Raw genomic sequence first — 21167 nt, 5'->3', positions numbered from 1 at the left:
GTAATGGTGAAAGGGGACAGTCCTGCCGGCTGCCCCTAGAAATATTAAAATTGCTTGATCGTACCGTGTTGGCAATGACCGCAGCTAGGGGTACACTGTAGAGAACCTTTACCCATCTTATGAAAACTTCGCCCAGACCAAACCGGTCCAGAGTATAGAAAAGGTACGGCCACTCAACTCGGTCAAATGCCTTCTCTGCATCTAAAGAAATCACCAATCCCTGTACTGACTGTTGTTGACATGCTTGAATTACGTTAAGCAGCCTCCTAACGTTATTTGAGGATCTGCGACCCTTTATGAAGCCCGTCTGATCCTCTTTAATAATAGAAGGTAACACAGTCTCTAGCCTTAACAAGGATCTTAAAGTCCACATTTAAGAGCGAGATGGGCCTGAATGAAGCACATTCTTCTGGATCCTTCCCTTTTTTAAGAATAAGTGAAATATTGGCCTCTCTCAGAGATGGTGGGAGGCAAACATGACTGTATGAATCATTAAACATATTCAGCATCGGGCCTGACAATATACTTATAAATTCCCTATAGAATTCACTGGGAAGTCCATCAGGACCGGGCGCCTTTCCACTCTGAAGCTGCCTCACAGCTTCCTGCATTTCTTGCTCTGATAATGGGGCATTCAGAAAGGACTGTTGTTCGGGAGTCACACCTGAGAGCTTCAGATCTCTAAAAAAGGATTCCATTTTGGCCTGCCCCTCCTCACAATTCTCAGATTGATATAATTTAGAGTAGAATCTCTAGAACGCCACATTAATCTTTTTAGAATCACATGTTAGGTTCCCAGACCCTTCCCTAATCGCTGTAATGGTTTGTGGGGCACTTCTCTTTCTGGCAAGGTATGCTAAGTATTTGCTTGGCTTGTCACCATGCTCGTATAACCTTTGCTTTGCAAAAGCCAGCTCCTTCTTTGCCATCTGTACGAGCACGGAATTTAGTGCAGACCGCAGTGCCGTAATCCTCTGTAGTTTGACCAACGAGGGTCTGTCAAAATAGGCCTTCTCGGCTGCCTTCAACCGTGCTTCAAGGAGACGTTGCTGCTCACCCTTCTGCCGCTTCCTACTTGTGGAATATGAAATAACTAACCCCCTGGCATAAGCTTTGGCAGTTTCCCAGAGAACAGATGAGCTATCAACCGAGCCTATGTTGATGTCTAGGAATGCCTGAAATTGCCTAGAGAAAAACTCCACAAACTTGCTGTCCATGAGAATAAAGGGGTCCATTCGCCAGTACCTTGAATCCACTGTAACATCCTTAATCTTAACTATGAGATACACTGGACCATGATCAGAGATGGCAATATTACCAATCGTACAGGATGCCACCAGATCCAGAGTTACTGCAGGGGTCAGAAAAAAAATAAATCCTTGTGTGACATCTGTGCGGATTGGAGAAAAATGTGAAATCCCTACCTGTAGGGTGGAGACACCTCCAGACATCCACCAATCCTAATTCCCCACACAAAACCAATAACTGTTTAGTTTGTGCAGAAGATATCAAGGGACCTTTAGGCAACCTGTCTACTGTGGCATCCATGAGGCATTTAAAATCTCCCCCTATAATGATGTACCGAGACTTGAGACTTATCAGTTTAGAAAAAGCATCTACCAAGAATTTAAGAGGATGGGCTGGGGGACAATAAACATTTAAAATGCCATATCCCATTTATCAAGGCTTTAAGAATCACAAACCTCCCGTATGTGTCTTTAACACATTCCAACAATTTAAATGAGAGATTTTTCCTAACCAATATAGCCAATCCCCTACTTCTGGTATTAAATGATGAAAAATAAACTCTGTCAAAGCCATTCTGCTGTAATTTCAGATGCTCCTTGTCATCCAAATGTGTCTCCCGTAACAAAACAATATCCACCTTCTCCTTTCTAAGACTCAAGAGTACCTTCTTCCTCTTAACTGGTGAGTGACTTCCCTTGATATTCCAGGTACACCATTTAATCAAATCATTAGCCATAATCTTCTGCAATTACATTTAAATTCCGGAGAGGAGGAACCCGAACCACAAATTGCTGAGCCTTAGTGTCACATGATCCACCAAATATTACAAACTACATAAACTAAAACCACTACATTTAACAAACATACAAAATTATTAAAAATAAAAAACCAGAAAACAAACCAACATATAAAGCGCCAATAGCGCTGAGTAGGGGAGCTCACTCCCTGCCCAGAGGGGGCAACTACCCATCCCGAACTGCCCATAAATAGGCATCTAACCATCTCAGCTGAAAATGTGTTGCTAGAAAAGCGCAGCAGGTCAGGCAGCATCCAAGGAACAGGAAAATCGACGTTTCGGGGCTGATGCCCGAAACGTCGATTCTCCTCTTCCTTGGATGCTGCCTGACCTGCTGCGCTTTTCCAGCAACACATTTTCAGCTCTGATCTCCAGCATCTGCAGTCCTCACTTTCTCCATCTAACCATCTCAACCACCTTCACTTTTCCCAGCTAGAGTCGCATCGCAAGCACAAGCTAAAAAGAATAAATACCCCATAGAATATCAATATGAATAAAAAAAATTATTTTATAAAAAAAAAGGGGAATAAATACCCCATCCATCCTTTGGTATGTCCTAACTTAGAAATTTAAAATGTACATCTTAACCACCGCCAGACATAGTTTGAACCAAATTATTATCCATAGAGGTAAAAAAAAGGGGAAAAACAAAGTTCCAACCGGATTTCCTCCATTTCTTTTACAGAATGATAAATGCATACCCAAGCTACGATACTTATACATACTACAATTGTTTAACTTAGGTTAGTTTGTCCACAAAGTCTCTTGCCTTCTCCGATGTGTCAAAGAGATGCATGGATCCATCTAAGGTGATCCGAAGCACTGCCGGATATCTCGGAGTACTGAATCCGAAGCTCCTTCAATCTCCTCTTGACACCGTCATACAATTTTTGTTTCTGGATCACCACCGCTGAAAAGTCCTGAAAAAGCATGATCTTAGACCCCTCGTAAATTAGGGCCTTTGGATCCTTCCCCTGGAGTCTGGAAGTCTCCATGACTCTCTCCTTATCCCGGTAAGGATGGAACCACACCAGGAAAGGACGAGGGTGTTGACCCAGACTCGACCTCCGTGCTGCGACCCAGTGAGCCCTCTCTATCTTCAATCCTCTCCTACCAGTCTCCAAGTCAAGGAATTTCGGAAGCCAATTTTCCACAATTCTGCAGGCTGCTCACCTTCCTTACCCTCGGGCAGACCGATGATCCGAATGTTTTTTCTCCTGCCCCTGTTTTCAAGATCATCCACTTGGTCATGCAAATTACGAACCTGCGTCTTCAGGGCTTGGATCTCATCCTTGAATGAATTGGCATCAGCTTCCACCACTGTGACCCTGTGCTCCACCTCATCCGTCCTCTTCTCCAGGTCTCCCAGCTGCTGCTCGTGCTTCTGCAGCATGAGAGAGACTGGAGCCAGCTTATCTTCAATCTGTTTCCCCAACATCTCGCGAGATTTCGAGAGCTGGTTCACCAGGTCCTGGAGAGTAATCGGCTCTGAGGCTGCTGCAGGCTGAGCTGCAGGCCCGGCCTCAGATGTTCCTCCTCCCTTTTTAGGCATTTCTGGACAGCTGAAAATACAGGCAAGTCAATTTTTAAATGTTTCTTGGGGCTCCACAATCTTTCCAACACCAAGAAACCCCAAGAAATCCTGATGACCTGGGTTGGGTGGGTTAAAGGACCGTCCTGCTCCCGCTGCGATACAAAGCTCTGCAGTGTGAACTTCTCAGATCACCGCCATCTTAGATCCCCCACTGCACCTCATCTTAAGGTGAATCTTTAAATTCCGTGTCACTTTGTAGTACCCTGGCTATAGGTGTGTTTTAAAAATAGCTTATCAGACATGAAGTAACCATTATGACAGTAAACTCAGAATTTCCTTATGTTGCCCAGCCTTCTGAAGCCATCACTAACCAGCTCCTAACTACCAGGTAACTTAGTGTGTACAGAACCTTAAAAAAAGTAGGGGACTAGAACAGCACAACAGATCAGGTAGCATCTGAGGAGCAGGACTGTTGACGTTTCAGGCATAAGCCCTTCATCAGGAATTCTTGATGAAGGGCCGATGCTGACAATATCGACTCTCCTGCTCTTCAGATGCTGCCTGACCTGCTGTGTTTTTCCAGGGCCACACTTTTCAATTCTGACCTCCAGCATCTGCAGTCCTCACTTTTTTCAATGCACATGAGTTACATTATTTAAATATAAATGACTCTAAGTAAGTAAATTTTCCATTGGAGATAATGTTCGACAGCATTAATGTTCCATGGGAACTACCATGGAACTTTAAGATCCTTGCGCTTTTGTACCTGTAAACCAATACTATACAAATTCAATAAAACAATATCAATTATTAAGGGGATCAAGGCTTAGGGAGTAAGCAGGAGAATGGGGTTGAGAAACATATCAGCCATGATCAAATGACAGTGCAGACCTGAGGGGCCAAATGGATTAATTCTGCTCCTTTATTTTATGATCTTTCAAAGCATAAGTAACCATCCTCATCAGAACACTATTGCATTATATCACTGACCAATGAAATTGAACCATCAGCATTATCACAAAAATGTACCAATCGAAGTTTTTAGTAGGCGGTTTTAAACTCATTCTGCTCAGCATTCTGAAATAACCTAGGATATGATGACATAAAAGTACTAAAGAAGACATGAAAATATTTTAATAGTCAGTTAATGGCACTTGAACCATGTTGTGATGTGGTTTATTAAGGTAGTGCTTTGATTTATCCCTTAGAGGGAATACTGGAATTTGTCCTGAAGGCATTTTACTCATTAAATGCAACAATTTGTAGAGAAATTAGAATTATTGCATGCCTGCAGTTAATTATAGAATGTGATTCTGGTATCCTTTAAAATTCAAAGCACGATCCAAATAGTGTGATAACATTGAGAAAGTTATTAGGTTCTGCAAATAACATTAATGTTTTGTAAAAGATCAGCTGCTGGATATGGGGATTGTGAATATTAAATAACATGACAATTCAACAGAAATCAGTTATACTTTCCTCCAGTGAGGAAAATTGGTTTTGAAGTTATAATTACATCATTGCCTGGATTAATTTTGGCTTAATGCCAAATGTTTTGCTCTAACTATTGTTGCGATTAAGGTGAGAGTTACTTTTGGGTTGAATGTGTAATGATGGCAGGGCAATAAAACAGGCATCAGTGAATCAGATACCATTTATTCACTTTGTTTAATTTGTGTCCATTCACATTAGGGGAAAAGAAATAGAATTTAAGTTCCTGCATGTAGCTTTCATCTTTTCATGGGTATGGTTATTGCAGAAAGCCTAGCTACTTTTGTCAAAATAAATGGAACTGCAGAAGTGCTTGAAAGATTCTTACTATTTGTGTTTTATACACCTCAGCTGAAATTGGTGTTTGTATCTTACTATGGAAGATTCAGCACATGAAGCATAATTTACCATGACATGAATACATTTCAAAATAGTTGAAAATTTATAAATCCCAAATATCAGATATACTGGGCCAAATCAATAAACAATGATAAAATAACATAGCTGTTGTTTAAATTTTAACAAAACAATGGCTGAATACAAAACAAAGAAATATCAAAAAATTAACTTGATTCTTTAAAAAGAATTCATATCTAGTACATTTGAAAATTATGATGGCAGCTACAAAAATTCTTGTGAATTTATCATAAGACACTATTTTGAAGTCAATTTTGAGCATCTTGGACAACATTTCAAAGTTGGCTGATAAATGGAAATTAGTGTTTGCGCCAAACAAGGCAATGACCATCTCAAACATGAGGATCTAATCAATATCCCTTGACATTCAACAGGATTACCATGGATGAACAAAACACCATCAACATTCTGAGAGTTACTAATGACGAGAAACTTAAACAGCATTAGCTATATATAAACTGGTTACAAGAGCAGGAGAGGGGTTGGGAATTCTGTAATGAATAATTCACCTCCCAATTCCCCAAAATCTAGTCACCACCTACAATATAGTCTACAAAGACCTAAGTTCAGTGTAACAGAATATTTTCTATTTGCCTGGATGGCTGCAGCTCCAAAAACACGCAAAGCTCAATCATCCAAAGCAAAGCAGCCCACCTACCCCCTCTTCACAAAGGAGAAAACTGATACAAAAAAGACAAAGCTGAGGGGGTAGGAGAGCATATAAGGAAAATGGAGGACAGACATCAGATGGCTCGTTTCTGAAGTTATGGAATTCAATGTTGAATCACAGAGGCTGTAAACTGCCTAAACAGAAAAGGAGTGTCATTCCTCGAGCTTGCTTTGTGCTTCACTGGAACAGGACAGAAAGGCAAGCATGAAAGCAAGATAGTTTATTAAAAATGGTAAGCAACTGGAAGGTTGGGGTCATTCCTATGGATGTAGTAGAAATGTTCTGTGAAGCGGTCACTGAATCTGCACTGGTCGTATTCATATAAACCCTTCTTGTCTGGACAGATTGAAGCAGATCTGAAGGCTAGTGCCACTAGCCCTCACCAGTACCACCTTAAGTACATTCTGTGCTCTTGCTGAAGTAGGAATGGTGACATGACCTATTTTTTTCAAATTCCCATGTTCTAATAATCCTGTTCAGATGTCAGATTGATGTGTCACCTTGCAAAAGTTTTACTAGTTTAAATATCAAAAATGCTTTTGTTTGCTTTACAGACATACAAAGACTGTCAATATTATCTCCATATTTTAAAATCAGCTCGAGATAACATTGCATGAAAATCACTGGGAACTGATTAAGAAATTGCTGAAAGACAAATCTGCGTCACTGTAACTCAAACTGCCAATGCAAGGATGCATTGTCTTGCTAAAACCTTTGAAAAAAACTGACAAGTATATTAATTGTCACTGATCATCTCTGTAGCAGCATCGTGGTGATCTTGACATGAAGCAGCATGCAAGGATTCCTTTGGCATTGAAGGTTGTTAATGTGGGCACTTTGAAGTTATAAGCTGCAAATAAAAGTACTGCAGTAGATTTCCAAAAAGTGATGGAAAAGCTGGACTGATTCATGGTACAGAATTCAAGGCCCCTCCAACAGTGGTTCATTTGCCCAGGAAAAATGAATCATGTCGCCAATCAAAAACAGATCACCTCCATGCAGGGACTTGAGTAATTTTAAAAGCTGCTGCTCTAGCGATCAAAGGCTGTTTTTCCTCTGCAGCAAATGCAGAGAAATACTCTGTGGTTAGAGCAGCAACAAGAAGGTAAGTAGCAACATTGAATAAGGCTGGTGAGGCTATGCACAGCTGCCAGTCAAAGCCCTGCTGGGGGCTGGGATTTAGTCATGGGGATGTAGTTGTGGTTTGTCATGCAAAGCCAGCAGGAGGGAAGCAGCCAGATAGATTGTTGTTGGTGGTGATGGGGTGGAGAGAGAGAATTGAACAAGAGTGTGCAGACCGAGATGAGGGGTCGATGTCAACAAAAGGAGGAGAGGACAGGGTGGGTGGGTGAAAGAGAAGCAAGAGACTGCAAAGGGTACATTGGAAGACACACAACTGCAAAGGTGAAACAGAAGGGAAGTTGCCAAGGAGGACCTGTTAAAAGAGCTTAGCTAAGGTATACTTTGTTAGCTGGAAACACTGAAGTCACAATGAATTGATTGCAAATTAATCTGGTTTTTTAATGGAACGGAAAATGTGTTAGTAATTGAAAGAAAAATATTTGCTAACTTATGCCTGTTGTCTTGAACCAACTGTGGCGTCTAGGAAAGTTGTGCTTTCCTAATGTGGAGTGTGTATTGCTGGAAAAGCACAGCAGGTCAGGCAGCATCTGAGGAGCAGGAGAATCAATGTTTCAGGCAGAAGCCCTTCATCATGAATGAGGCTTGTGGATTGGGGCTGAGAGTTAAGTGGGAGGGGGTGGGGTTGGTGGAGGTAGCTGGGAAAGCAATAGATGGATGAGGGTGAGGGTAAAGGTGATAGGTCAGAGAGGGAAGTGATGGACAAGTCAGGAGGGCGGTGCTGAGTTGGAGGCTTTGGACTGGAATAATGTGGGGGGGGGGAAGAGAGAGAGGAAATGAGGAAGTTGTTGAAATCCACATTTATCCCATGTGGTTGCAGGGTCCCAAGGCAGAATAAGAGGCGTTCCTCCTCCAGCCATCATTTGGTAATATCTTGGAGGTGGAGGCGGCCCAGGATCTGCATGTTCTTGACTGAGTGGGGGAGGGCAGGGAGTTGAAGTGTTCAGCCACAAGGTGGTGGGGTTGGTGGGTGCAGGTGTCCCAGAGATGTTCTCTGAAATGATCCGCAAGGCAGCGTCCTGTCTCCCCAATACAGAGGAGACCACATCGGGTGCAATAGATGCAGTAGATGACATTGGTAGAGGTACAGGTGAATTTCTGACGGATGTGGAAGGATCTCTTGGGGCCTTGAATGGAGGTGAGGGGAGTGGCGTGGGTGCAGGTTTTGCAATTCCTGCAATGGCAGGGAAAGGTGCCAGGAGCGGGGTGGGGGATGGTGTGGACCTGGTGAGTTGAGGAGGGAATGATCTTTTCAGAATGCTGATAGGAGCGCAGATCGAAGTATATCTCTGGTGGTGGGGTCCTTTTGGGGATGGGGAAATGGCGGAGGATGATGCGATGTCTGCGGAGGTTGGTGGGTCGGAAGATGAGGACCGGGGGGTTCTGACCTTGTTGCGTTGGGAGGGGTGGTGTTCAAGGACGGTGGTGTGTGGTGTGTGAAGTGGAGGAGGTGCATCGGAGGGCATAGTCAACCACGTGGAAAGGGAATGTGCGATCGTGGAAGGAGAAGGCCACCTGGGACTTTCTAGATGGAATTGGTCATCCTGGGAATAGATGTGGTGGAGGTGGAGGAATTGGGAATAAGGAATAATTATTGAGGAACATAAGAAATTCTTTTAAATCAGCTTCTGAACTCAAATACTCCATACAATACAAATACATGACTGTGCCTTGCCTAATGAAGAAGTTTGTGAGAATGAAAAATAGCCCCCCAAAAAAAGTCAAAAGGTAGCTCGAAGAGAAATATTTAAGAATGGCCCTCGACGTAAAAATAATTTGGATTTTGCTCTGTTGATGGGCTTGTTTGAAGACTTTTTTTTAAAAAATGAATTTGAAAATTAATGAATTAGAATCAGAGTCATAGTTGCAATTTATTAATTACCAATGGTGGGTGAAAAGTACAAGAACAATGAGTGCTAACTCTTAAACAGCAGTGATAGGAGAGAAATAACTCAACTTCTTCACTATATGTATCAACATATACCATGGAAAACACTTTATAGTCATAAAAATAAAAGGCTGGTTGGATTTTAAGATGAGCTTTTCCAATCTGGAAGTACCAAATTAATAAATATGCCCATGTAGATACCAGATACACCAATTCTACCTTGAATTTTTCCAATAAGCAGAAACTTGAGCACAAAACGTCAGTGAATGAAATGATCACATTTATTTATAAATGCATATTGCAAATGGCAGTGAAAGTAGCCACAGAATGGGAATGGAAAAATAAGTATTCAGTTCACTGAGAAATGCATGTTCTTTGAAATTCCAAAACTCGTTTAAAACAAAATGTGACTTATTTTCATTTAGAATAATTCATCTTTTGTATATCACTTAGATTTTTAAATTTAATTTCGATATAGGATACTGCTTTCTGAAATAACAGCAACCCTTGTTCATATGGCATTTCCATATTTACACCAAAGAAAGCAAATTTACAAGGGGAAATGGAATACATAATTTGAAGGCTCATTATTTCAGTTAAACAAGAAGGGTATATATTCAAAATGTCTGTACAAACCAACAGAGTGAGACTATTCACAAAAGTTTCATATTTTATTTGGCCCATACTTTCTCCAATTATTTTCTTCCACCACAAACCTTTCATCACATGGCCTACACCTCCACCAAATTACAAGAGTTACACATAAGAAATCTAACATCTATACAGAGTTATAGACTCTCCCATCAATCTTCCTTTGCACTTACTTCCATGATTTCAATGTTAAAAATCACATCCTGAATTCCTTCCTGAAAGTTACATTCACATTGTCTCCACTAGAAATCTCTTACATCGATGATCACTTATAATCAGAAACAATCAGAGCAATAATATATTGTTCTTTTATTTTTCCTTCCAAGTGTTAAACCCAGGAATCTGGGGATCCTGGGTATTGGTCTGCTCTGTAAGGCGGCCGTGTAGCAGAGTATAAGTCCACGTAGTTAGTTGATGTTTTCAGTCCATGTTGTGATGCATAATCAGTGGCAGTTTGATAATGAATTTGGTCATCAAAATAGGGGTCATCATAACAGTGTGGAGACTGCATATACAATCTATATGCGTCATAATTTCTCCTGATTGATTCTTCTTGGCCATAGTACATCTGTGGATGCTGTAACAAGGAAAAATTAACAGATGCACAAACATCAGTGGTATAATGCTATTACATACATACTTAATATCAGCAAAAGAAGAAAAATATTTAAACAAATGAATTAAAAGCAGAGCAGATGTGTCCCCATTCAAGATATATGAAGTTTATTCAGTATGTTTCATTAACATGCAAGAGTGTGTTAGTTGGTTGTATTTAGTACCTTGCTTGATGTGAACAGCAAATGGAACAGGCTATTTGATACAATCTACAAATATGGACTGAAGGGTCTGTTTTCGTGCTGTATATCTCTATGACTCTATTTGGGATCTACGTAGCAGGCCAGGCTTGGAAAACCCAGTATCCAATTTAGATAGGATTCTGCATAAATAATCTTGAATGTGCAAAGAATTATGCTAATAACCTGATTAGTCAGCCATGCAGTATGGTGCACTTGTACATTCTGTGAGCTACATATATTAATACACAGGTTCCATTTCTTTGCAGACAGGAAAAATATGTACATATATTGCTCCTTTTCAACTCAATAAACCAGGGGACAGCCACACACTTGATTCTTTCTCTGGCAATGCCAGAGTCAACATGCCTTGTTTAAAATTTAAGCAAGACCTGCAGTCAACTGTCAGTCTTCACTAACAAGTGCATTTTCCATGGCAACACCTCTACTAAGAAGGTCCACTTGCCAACCAATCAGCATTATCTTCTTATCCAGGATAATGTTGTTTTTCCCTATTTCTTAGGTAATTTTTGCAAGTTGCCTTGATGAGTACAAGATGAAAAGCTTTGAAAAGAATCTGTCATTTTTCAACAATATTCAAGTTCTGTATTACCAAATGATTAAAAATAAGTGGCAAAACTAGAATTCATAATTCTTCTCAACCATCAAACCTGTGAGGAAAACAAGTTAAACCTAATGCGCTTAACTAGAAAATGAAGACTGCATTCAATGACTTGTCACAAATTCCTGGATAACACAGAAAGCTCAGATACAATACTGAGTACTCATCTAATGCTTTCCAGCAAATTTACTTGTGATCCTAACCTGCAAATGGGTTTGCACAATATTAACGTTTAATGAAATTTTTAACATTAATTTATCTGTTGGTCAAAATATTTACTGCAAAATAGATAGATCCTGCATAAACTCAATTCATAATAGACTCAACTGCTAGAGAGAAATGCACGTGTGTCTTTTTTTATTGTTGAATCTAAATTACAGGTAGTACTTTTGATTTTCTGTCTCGGACTTTGTATTATACTGCTTAAATGTTCTACTTATTTTCCTTAGAGGACTGTAACACTTACATGAAGTCGTCTTGATTCCTCTCTTGCTGGTGAAGAATAGGAACCAATGTAAATAGGTGACGGCTTACTGGAACCTACATAACAATACATTTCGATTAATATGGAAGAGGAATGTATTAGTTGTGTTTACAATTAGTAGCCAAAAATCAGGGTATGTAAGCCAAAAGGTTGTATGTTAGAAAGAAAATTAAACCATGGGAAACTAAGTATTAGAAAATAAAAAATGCATTGCCATTCTGAATTTACATTAAGAATTTATAATTTTAGATTGGCAATGGTAAACCTAGTGATGACTGAGGAGTAATAATATTAACCTTTATTAGGACAGGAAGTCCAGCTGTGCATTAACATTGAAAAGTGCAAAGAAGAGTGAACAAGACTGAATACAAAATGTTGGCAAAGTTAAATAAGATTAAATACATGTGACAAAATATTATAAAAGATTTCCTGTAATATCCTGTCAACAAAAGTAAGCATTCTAAAATGGTTAAACACTACCACTCAGGTTCGAAATCTTTGTGCCACGAATGTCTCATGAAACTGGAGGTAAATAAAATTTACTTCAAAGTACTTAGTATTTTTAAGATAGTTTAATAAAGAATCTGTTTAGTAAAACAAATAGAAGGTACACATCATATATTCTAATGGAGCATCAGTGTGAAGTTGTATATCTTTAAGGGACATGTTCATGACATCATCCCTGGATAATAGATTATGACGTAAGATCACAAACTTCATCTAACCCCAGATCACTTGAAGCTTGACGTTCTACTATAAGCATCTACTCTTATATTCTAACAGTTTAATGTTATTGCAAGCACTCATGTGCTTGTGATTGTAATGTTTGTATGTAATAGCTTGTTGTAATAGTGTCCATTTGATTCTTCAATACCACAATATCCACATCTAATGTGAAGCAAAACCCACATGACTTTGCACCAATGCTAAAACGCTACACATGAAGTTGACATGGTGACTGTTAGATGGGTCACAGACTATGTGGACAGCTGCATTTCAAGGTCCAGGACTACGTGGTAAGGAATGTGCTAAAGGCTGGGGAAATTGCAGCAAAGATTTCATGCAGGCTCCTAAACTCCAAATTAAGGCCATCCTATAAAGTACATTGATGGGCAGTCCCTCATGTAACAGATATTGTAAATACAATGAGGCACCTCAGAGTGCCACAAACCATGTGAAATACATTAACTGTATTGCATTTTATGACATTTGAAACATCACAATGTACTTTTTCAAATAATATGAATAACTATTTGTTGAACTCTAATTTCTACTCCAAAAAACTGCCAGACTTTAAAAACAAAACTGTCATTGCTCCATTCCTTACCTATAGTTAAATTTGTCTGTGTCATATTGTCTCCTGGGCTGTTGTAATATTGCATAGACGTCTTTGCCTTTTCGTAGTTGGAACGTTGATCCTTAATTCCCAAGAGTGCTGGTGAAGAGGTTGTGCTCGCCACTGTGAGCAAGATTTATATTTACAGCAAATTAGAAACCAAACTTCAAAAACTCTTGCCCTTTATGTAGCGCCTTTCACAACTCAAAAGAGCTCAAACAATTTACATCCAACAATTTATTTATGGAAATGTGGCATCAAAATAGCTCACACCAAAATTCTACAGACAGAAATGTGGCAAACCAAAAGCATCGAGTGGCAGGACACTGCAGAAGCTGTAAACCAAAAAATAAAATAAAAATTCCAGATATACTCAACTCTAGTAAATTCTGGGGAGAGGATGTTCGACTAAGTTTTCTTATCTTTTCACTCTTTGTCACAACCAGAAAGTCTTACGGGTGAACAGTGGCAGTGGAAAAAAATGTGGAGAAAAGGTCTCTATCATCTATGTCATTTTCAGTTTCTTGGTCCTAATTGTATATATTTCACTATGGGTATTCAATCATTTTTTTCCCCACTACCCCCTCCACTAGAAATTGGACATGTGGTACTCTGCTCTATGAATTGTGAGTCAACAGTGTGGTGCTGGAAAAGCACAGCAGGTCAGGCAGCATCCAAGAAGCATGACAGTCGACGTTTTGGGCATAAACGCTTTCTGATTAAGGGCTTATGCCTGAAACGTCAATTCTCCTGCTCCTCCGAAGCTGCCTGACCTACTGTGCTTTTCCAGCACCACACTCGACTCTGATCTCTAGCATCTGCAGTCCTCACTTTCTCCTCGACGAATATAGATCCAATGAATTTTCATCCATCAGCACTGTCTTCTTTCTTATGACTGAATGTGTTCTCTCATTTCAACATGGTTTTTAATTTCATAAACTTCCTCCAAATAAAAGATGTTGCAATGAGACCTCAAATTGGGCTTCGGTAAAGAAGTGCTGCATACCTTATAAAAACCACATAGCAAGGACCAGTGGAAGACAACCTTCCCAGTAGTTGAAATCAGTCAGCGTTGTATTCTGTTCTAATCTTGAGCTTAGAATTTCATTAATTTTATTTCTAGTTTCCATCCATTTTTTACTTTTGCAAGGTTCATCACTGACTCCGTCCCTTCCTCGGCTTCTCTATTTATAGGGACAGCCAACTTCACACTATTTACTGTGTTTCCCTTGCCTTGTTTGTCATCTTTAAATGCATCATCTCACAAGTCTCTGGACATTTTTCCATGCTCCACTTTCTGTCTACCTGACCACTCCACAGATAAGTTCCACCCATCTTCCTCTGATTACTTCTTCTAAATTTAAGTTTATATCAGTGATATATGCCGCAAAATGCGAAGGACCTAACATTGAACCCTGCACAACTTGGTAGAAATAATATCCCCGTCACAAAAACACTTGTCAATCCATAACGACCTCAACCTCTCCTCTCAGTTCCTCGTCTCACCTACTCAGACAATGCCACTTTTAAAAAATTTTTTTCCTCTCAAAGATTTCTCTCAATGGTAGAGCACATTGCAGTGTCTATTCTATTTGCACATTTCTCAATCATTCTCCTAAGTTCTTCTGCCTCATTGATATTATATTTCAAAAGAAAATTGCCCACCACCTTTGTCACAATCCCGCTTACCAAATATACTCTTTCTTCCCTTCCCAGCAATCTGCAGGACTGTGCTCTCCATGATCACCTGACCCACTTCACAATTAGCCCAATATCAATATCTACTACTTCCAACACCATTTCCTACTTCTGTTATCTCCTAGTATAAACGCAGCAGATGAAACACCAGCCCTTTCACTTCATACATGACCATGCTGAGAGCCAAAGACACCCACCGGGCGGGAGTTTTAAATGGTACTTTTTAAAAAAAACTTAACCTACTGTGCTCTTTTAGTGGTCTCCTTTACATCAGACATGTTAATTGCAGATGGCATTGCACATTTTCACTCTGGCTGGCTGTGAGATCCACTCAGAATATCTATTCCATTCTCCTATATTCTACTAAATATAGAAACTCAAGAAAGAGCACCTTATTTTCCAACCAGATAATTTATCACCTTTTGACCTTAATAACCATAATACTCAATTCTCTCAAACAGCCAGAATGGGGTTCCACACTTTCCAGAATGGGGTTCCACACTTGTCCAGCACAATGTTGTGTAGCAGTGATTTCATCTGCCTTTTATTTCTAACACTATCCTGGCCACTAAAATCATCTCGACATATTGTCCATACTTTCCTTTCCCTCTGCTGACCTACATAAAGATTTACACATCATCCATGTCATTGATATTTTTTAATTTCACTGTTTATTATTCTCTTTCATCCTACACAATTATCACTTCTGTCACTTAACTATTGCTAGTCCTCAAAACTGAAATACAGAAGTTTCTTTCCTGCTACCTTTTCCATGCATTGGGCTTCTTATATGTGAAGAAAAACATTTAAAACTTCCAGTTCCAAGGAAGACCCACAAGACTTGAAATTTAGCCCCACCTTTAACACTATCCACAGAACCATCCCACTCTAACCTTTGCTTTTGGCCTCTACATTACTCCAACAAAGCTTAATACAAAACGGCAGGTGCCCTCCCTTCCACATTAAATCTAAGCCTGAGGCAATCTAAAACTCTGCTGCCTGTGCCCAAACTAATGAAGTTCTGTTTACCCGTCACTTCTACACTTGCAGATCTACAGCAGCTCCTAGTTAAGCAACATTTTACTTTTAAAATTCTCATCTTTGTTTTCAAATTGTTCCATGATGTTGCCTTTCCCATATGTGTAATCTCCTCCAGATACATGGTCATGTAGTTCTGGTCTCTTGAGCAATCTTGATTTTGACCGCTATGTTACTGTCGTTATGCAGGTGCAAGGGGTACTGTACCTTTAAGAGAGTTAAACCAGCAAAACTACCTGACACAGCACCAAGTGTTCTGAATAAGGTAACAATGTAACATTTGGTTGAACAGCTGGGTTAGCTGGGTTGCCTAGAGACAACAAAACAAATTAAAATTCGGCCAATCAGTTTAAATTATACCCCCAAAATACCAAACTCTAATCAAGTTTAAATTTAGCATATTGACAATCTTAAAAGCCAATGACACAATCTGAAACAAAGTTGAACAGTTAGGGGAGAACTGCCAAAAGACCAACAGATGTAGGCTGCTAGCAAGAACTCTGAGGGGTACCTATTTGGTGAAGGAGTTTGCACAGGAAAAAAGATTAGCACAGACCTGAAGAGCAAATCAACAGAGGAAGATACCAAGAGAAGATTCTACAGTTGACTGGTTTTGAAATTTGAATTTTTCTGTAAATCCTAAATCGGGGTTTTATTGGACTAGTATTATAGAAGGGAAAATAAACGATAGGTTAGAGGGAGGAGTTGTAAATAGCTGTTAATTATTCTCGGTTAGGTTTTAAGAAGTAAAGTTGTTAACTTTTACTTTAAATACTTCTTGGCCTCTCGAATTACTGCACTGGGTAAATCTTTTCTGCATTGCTGGTTTAAATTAGCTTGGGGGGGAGAAAGGGAGAGGTTTAATTCCATGTGATAACATTATTAACAGATGTGCCTTCTGCTGCCAAGGCCTTAAGTGTTGGGATTGCCTCCTTAAAAAAACTCACTTCTCTCTCCTCTGTCTCTTCAAATAATGTGTGTACTGCATATCTTTAAGTGTCATGGCTTACTGTCACATTTTCTTGAACAACACTCCTCTGAAGCAGGTTAGGAATTCATATTATTCATTCATGACTTGGATATATGACTTTCTTATGAATTATCCAAGTGTGCTGTGACACAAGTTAGGCAGCATGGTAGGGAGTGTAAATGAAAACAAAATTACAAAGGGATATTAATAGATTAAATATTGATTAAATAAAGATATATGGTTCTTGGAGGGACTACAATGTAGGTTTTACAATAAAACTTGGTCTTCAGGAGTTTTGAGGAGATATTACACAAGTTAGACCTATTTTCTCTGGAATTTAGAAGGTTAAAGGGTAATCTGATCAAAGTCTTCAAGATCTCAATAGGAAAAGACCAGGTAAATAAAGATAACCTATGTCCAGTGGTTGGGGATTCTAGGACTAGAGGACAAAATCTGAGAATTAGAGCCATACTGTTCACGAGAGATGAGTCGAGAGTGTGGTCCCGGAAAAGCACAACAGGCCAGGCAGAATTCAAAGAGCAGGAGAAATCGATGTTTTGGGCAAAAGCCTTTCATCAGGAATTGAAGGGCTTCCTGAAGGGCTTTTAGTCAAAACGTCGGTTCTCCTGGTTCTCGGATGCTGCCTGACCTGCTGTGCTTTTCCAACACCACACTCTCGACTCTGATCTCTAGCATCTGCAATCCTCACTTTCTCCCTGTTCAAGATAGAGTTGTTAAGAAGCACTTCTATAGACAATGGATAGTAGATGTTTGGGACTCTCTTCCACTAACAGCAGTAGATGCTTCATCAGTTGTTAATTTTAAATCTGAGGTAGATGAATTTTTGTTAAGCAAAGGTAGTAAGGGATATAGCCAAAATCAGGTACATGAAGTTAGGCCACAGATCAGCCATGATCTCACTGAATGGCAGAACTGGCTTGAAGGGCTGAATGGCCTCCTGTTCCTATGTTCTGAAATGTACTGTATTAAAAGTGCTATATAAATGCAATTAGACTTGCTTATTGTTTTTAATATTTCATTTATAACATTTATGTCATTAATATTACAGGCATTTTGAGCATCAATAACAATTGAAGTGGCATTTACTAATACAAAGGTTTAAATTGCCTCAATTTGACTTATTCTGAAACTTGATTCTGTTTTGACATTGATATTGGTGAAAGCTTGCTTTGCATTTTCCTGAGAACCTCATTAGCACATACTTGTACATAAAACTGTGCAAATTAAAATTGTGGGAATCAGCATAAAGAATTGGGGCTGAGAAAAATGTAGTTCTGCATGAAATAACATTTCCAAAGAAAAACGCAAGAGTGGAATTTTCTTTTTTTCAGTATCATGGATCCTGATGTCACTGTAAAGAAAGCATTAAAATATAAAAGATACAGTGCAAGCCTCAGAGAGGAAGAAAAATACAAGAGCGGCTTTGGTCTTTGTGCTTAAAGGTTTGGGCTTAAAATTGACTGAACATTTCAATTTAACATTAATAATGTGAGAATTTAACAAGTTGAAAGTTTAGTTAATTTACTGAACAAAATTAAATGAAAAAAATTGAACATTAGCACAGATAAACTAGTATACTATCAAGCAAGAAATGCATTTTTTGCTGTGGTTTAGACCCCGAAAGTGCAGATTTTATATTCTAGCACATTTATAATCTGAACAATTCACATGAAATTTATGGACCCAGTCTAAGGCAAGCATTTATCAGAAAAAGTTTGAAGCTGAATCACTAAACAGCTGTATAATTCTGTACTACACGTGCACTAAAAAAATAAAGTTGTTGAACAATATCTACAACAATAGCAAGATCAAACAAGTAATATACCAATAGTAATGGAGCTTAATCCAAAAGGTCAATCAAAATAGTTAACACAATGAAGATGGTGTTTATAGAATGCAGTACTGGATTTCTTACCAGCAAGTTAGAGAAAATAACACAGAATATACATTATAGAAACAGGCCACTTAGCCCAAACAGTTCGTACTAGTCTTTATTCTCCACTTGAGCCTCCTCTCATTTTTTTGCATCTCCCTGGAATAGTGCGTGCAGAATTTGGTCTCCTTTTCTGAGGAAGAACGATATTGTTTTTGAGGGAGTGCAGCGAAGGTTTACCTGGCTGATTCTGGGGATGGCAGGACTGATGTATGAGGAGAGGCTGACTAGGTTAGGAGTGTTTTCACTGGAGTTCAAATGAATGAGTGGGTGGGTGGGGAAGCTCAGAGATTCAAAGTTCTAACAGGACTAGACAGGATAGATGCAGGGGGAATGTTCCCATGGTGGGTGTGACCAGAAGCAGGGGGTCACAGTCTGAGGATTCAGACTTGACCATTTATAACAGAAATGAGACATTTCTTCACCCAAACAGTAGTGAGCCTGTGGAATTTATTACCACAGAAAGCAGTTGATGCCAAAACATTGAATATTTTCAAGAGGTAGCTAGATATAGCACTTCGGACAAATGCGATCAAAGGTTACAGGGAGAAAGCAGGATTAGATCGTTGAGTTGGATGATCAGCCATGACCGTAATGAATGGTGGAGCAGGCTCCAATGGCTGAATGGCCTCCTGCTCCTATCTATGTTTCTATGTTGTCCAGCTTGCTCTTAAGAACATCTACAATATTCATTTCAACCACTCTCTTTTGCACAGTCCCAAATTCTCACTACTATTTAAGTAATTTCTTTTAATTCCCCATTGGATTACATGGCAACAATTTTATATTGATAATCTCCAGCTATACTCTATACAAAAGATATTTAAACATTCTTTTCTATATTCAATATCAAAACAGAAGCACATCAGTATTAATACAGAAATGGTATTGGAGGAAGTAATAGGATTAAAGACTAATAAATCACCAGGGCCTGACAAGCTAATATTCCAGAGTACTTCAGAAAGTAGCCCGAGAAATAGCAGATGCATTGGCAGTTATCTTCCAAGATGCTTTAGACTTTGGTACAATTCATAGACTGGAAGGTAGATAATATAACTGCACTCTTTCAAAAGAAAACTCGAGGTAACACAGGGAATTATAAACCAATGAGTCTGTCGTCAGTTGTGGGGAGGATACGAGAGTCCATTATCAAGAATTTTATTGCAGAGTACGTGGAAAACAGTGATAGAATGTGATAGCAAACAGAGTAGGAGTAAACAGGACTTTTTCTGAATGGTAGGCAGTGACTAGTGGGGTACCACAGGAATTGGTACTCTGATCCCAACTAGTCACAACATACCTTAATCATTAAGTTGAGGAAGTTAAATGTAATATATTAAAATTTGCAGATGATGCGAACAAGAGTGAGCTGTGAGGAGGATGCACAGATGTTGCGATGTGATTTGGACAGGCTGAGTGGGCAAATGCACAGCAGATATAATATGGATAAATGTAAAGTTATCCACTTTGATAGCAAAAATAATAAAGCCGGTTATTATATGAATGATTATAAATTGAGAGAGGGGAATGTTCAATGTGACCCGGGTGTCCTCGTGTGCCAGTAAGCACGCAGGTGCAGCAGGCAGTAAAGGTGGTAATTGACCTTTGTAGTGGGAAGATTCGAGAAGAGGAACATGGAAGAGTTGCTGCAATTATATAGGGCATTGATTATGCCACACTTGGAACATTGTGTGTTAGTTTTGGTCTCCTTATCAGAGGAAGGATGTTCTTCCTATAGAGGGAGTGGAGCAAAGGATTACTAAATTGATTCCTGGGATAACAGGACCAATATTTGAGGAGAGATTGACTTGGTTAGAATTGTATTCACTGGAGTTTAGAAGAATGAGGGGGAATAGCACAGAAGTCGACAAAATTCTAGGACAAGACCAGTTAGATGCAGGATGGGTGTTTTGATGCTGGGGAGTCCAGAACCAGGGATCAGTTTAAAGATAAGGGGCAAACCTTTTGGTACTGAGATGAGGAGAAATTTCTTCACCCTGACAGTGGTGAGCCTGTAGAATTCACTACCACAGAAAGCAGCTGAGAACAAAATGTTGTGATTTCAAGCAGGAAGTAGATGTAGCTCTGTGGCTAAAGGGATATGGGGAAGGGCAGAATTAGAGAACTGACGTCAATGATCAGCCATGATCATATTGAATGGTGAAGCAGGCTTGAGGGGTCAAACGGCCCATCTTACTCCTACGTGTCTACATAAACCTATCAGATCACCCCTCAGCCTGATTTTTAAAACCAAGAAAAGATAGCCAGCCTGCCAATCCTTTCCTAATATGTATACCGAAGTATTTCAGGTTACTATCCTTCTAAAAGGTACTCTGTACTCTCTCTAATGGGCCTGAGGTTTAGTAGTAAATAAGTGAGCCTGTACTCCAGAGGCCTAAGTTATTCCTTTTTGGACAAAGGCTCAAATTTCAGGTG

At 39.4% G+C, this 21167-nt stretch overlaps 1 protein-coding gene across 9 annotated transcripts in view; it reads right to left on the bottom strand.

The window, feature by feature from the left end:
• Nucleotides 1–9447: 9447 nt before the first annotated feature.
• Nucleotides 9448–21167, bottom strand: part of pkp4 (plakophilin 4) — a 213203-nt gene continuing 201483 nt past the window's right edge. For all 9 annotated transcript variants that reach the window (XM_072579401.1, XM_072579403.1, XM_072579400.1 and 6 more), the window contains 3 exons: nt 13063–13194; nt 11718–11791; nt 9448–10412 (listed from right to left, as the gene is read on the bottom strand). In XM_072579401.1, the coding sequence (XP_072435502.1) occupies nt 10164–10412; nt 11718–11791; nt 13063–13194 (455 nt within the window). In that variant the 3' untranslated portion in view covers nt 9448–10163. The remainder of the gene's footprint in view (nt 10413–11717; nt 11792–13062; nt 13195–21167) is intronic.

The sequence above is a fragment of the Chiloscyllium punctatum genome, chromosome 10 (genome assembly GCF_047496795.1).
Source record: "Chiloscyllium punctatum isolate Juve2018m chromosome 10, sChiPun1.3, whole genome shotgun sequence".
In the NCBI taxonomy this organism is placed as follows: domain Eukaryota; kingdom Metazoa; phylum Chordata; class Chondrichthyes; order Orectolobiformes; family Hemiscylliidae; genus Chiloscyllium; species Chiloscyllium punctatum.
The sequence above is the reverse complement of the archived record's forward strand: the minus strand, read 5'-3'. Positions and strand labels throughout refer to the sequence as shown.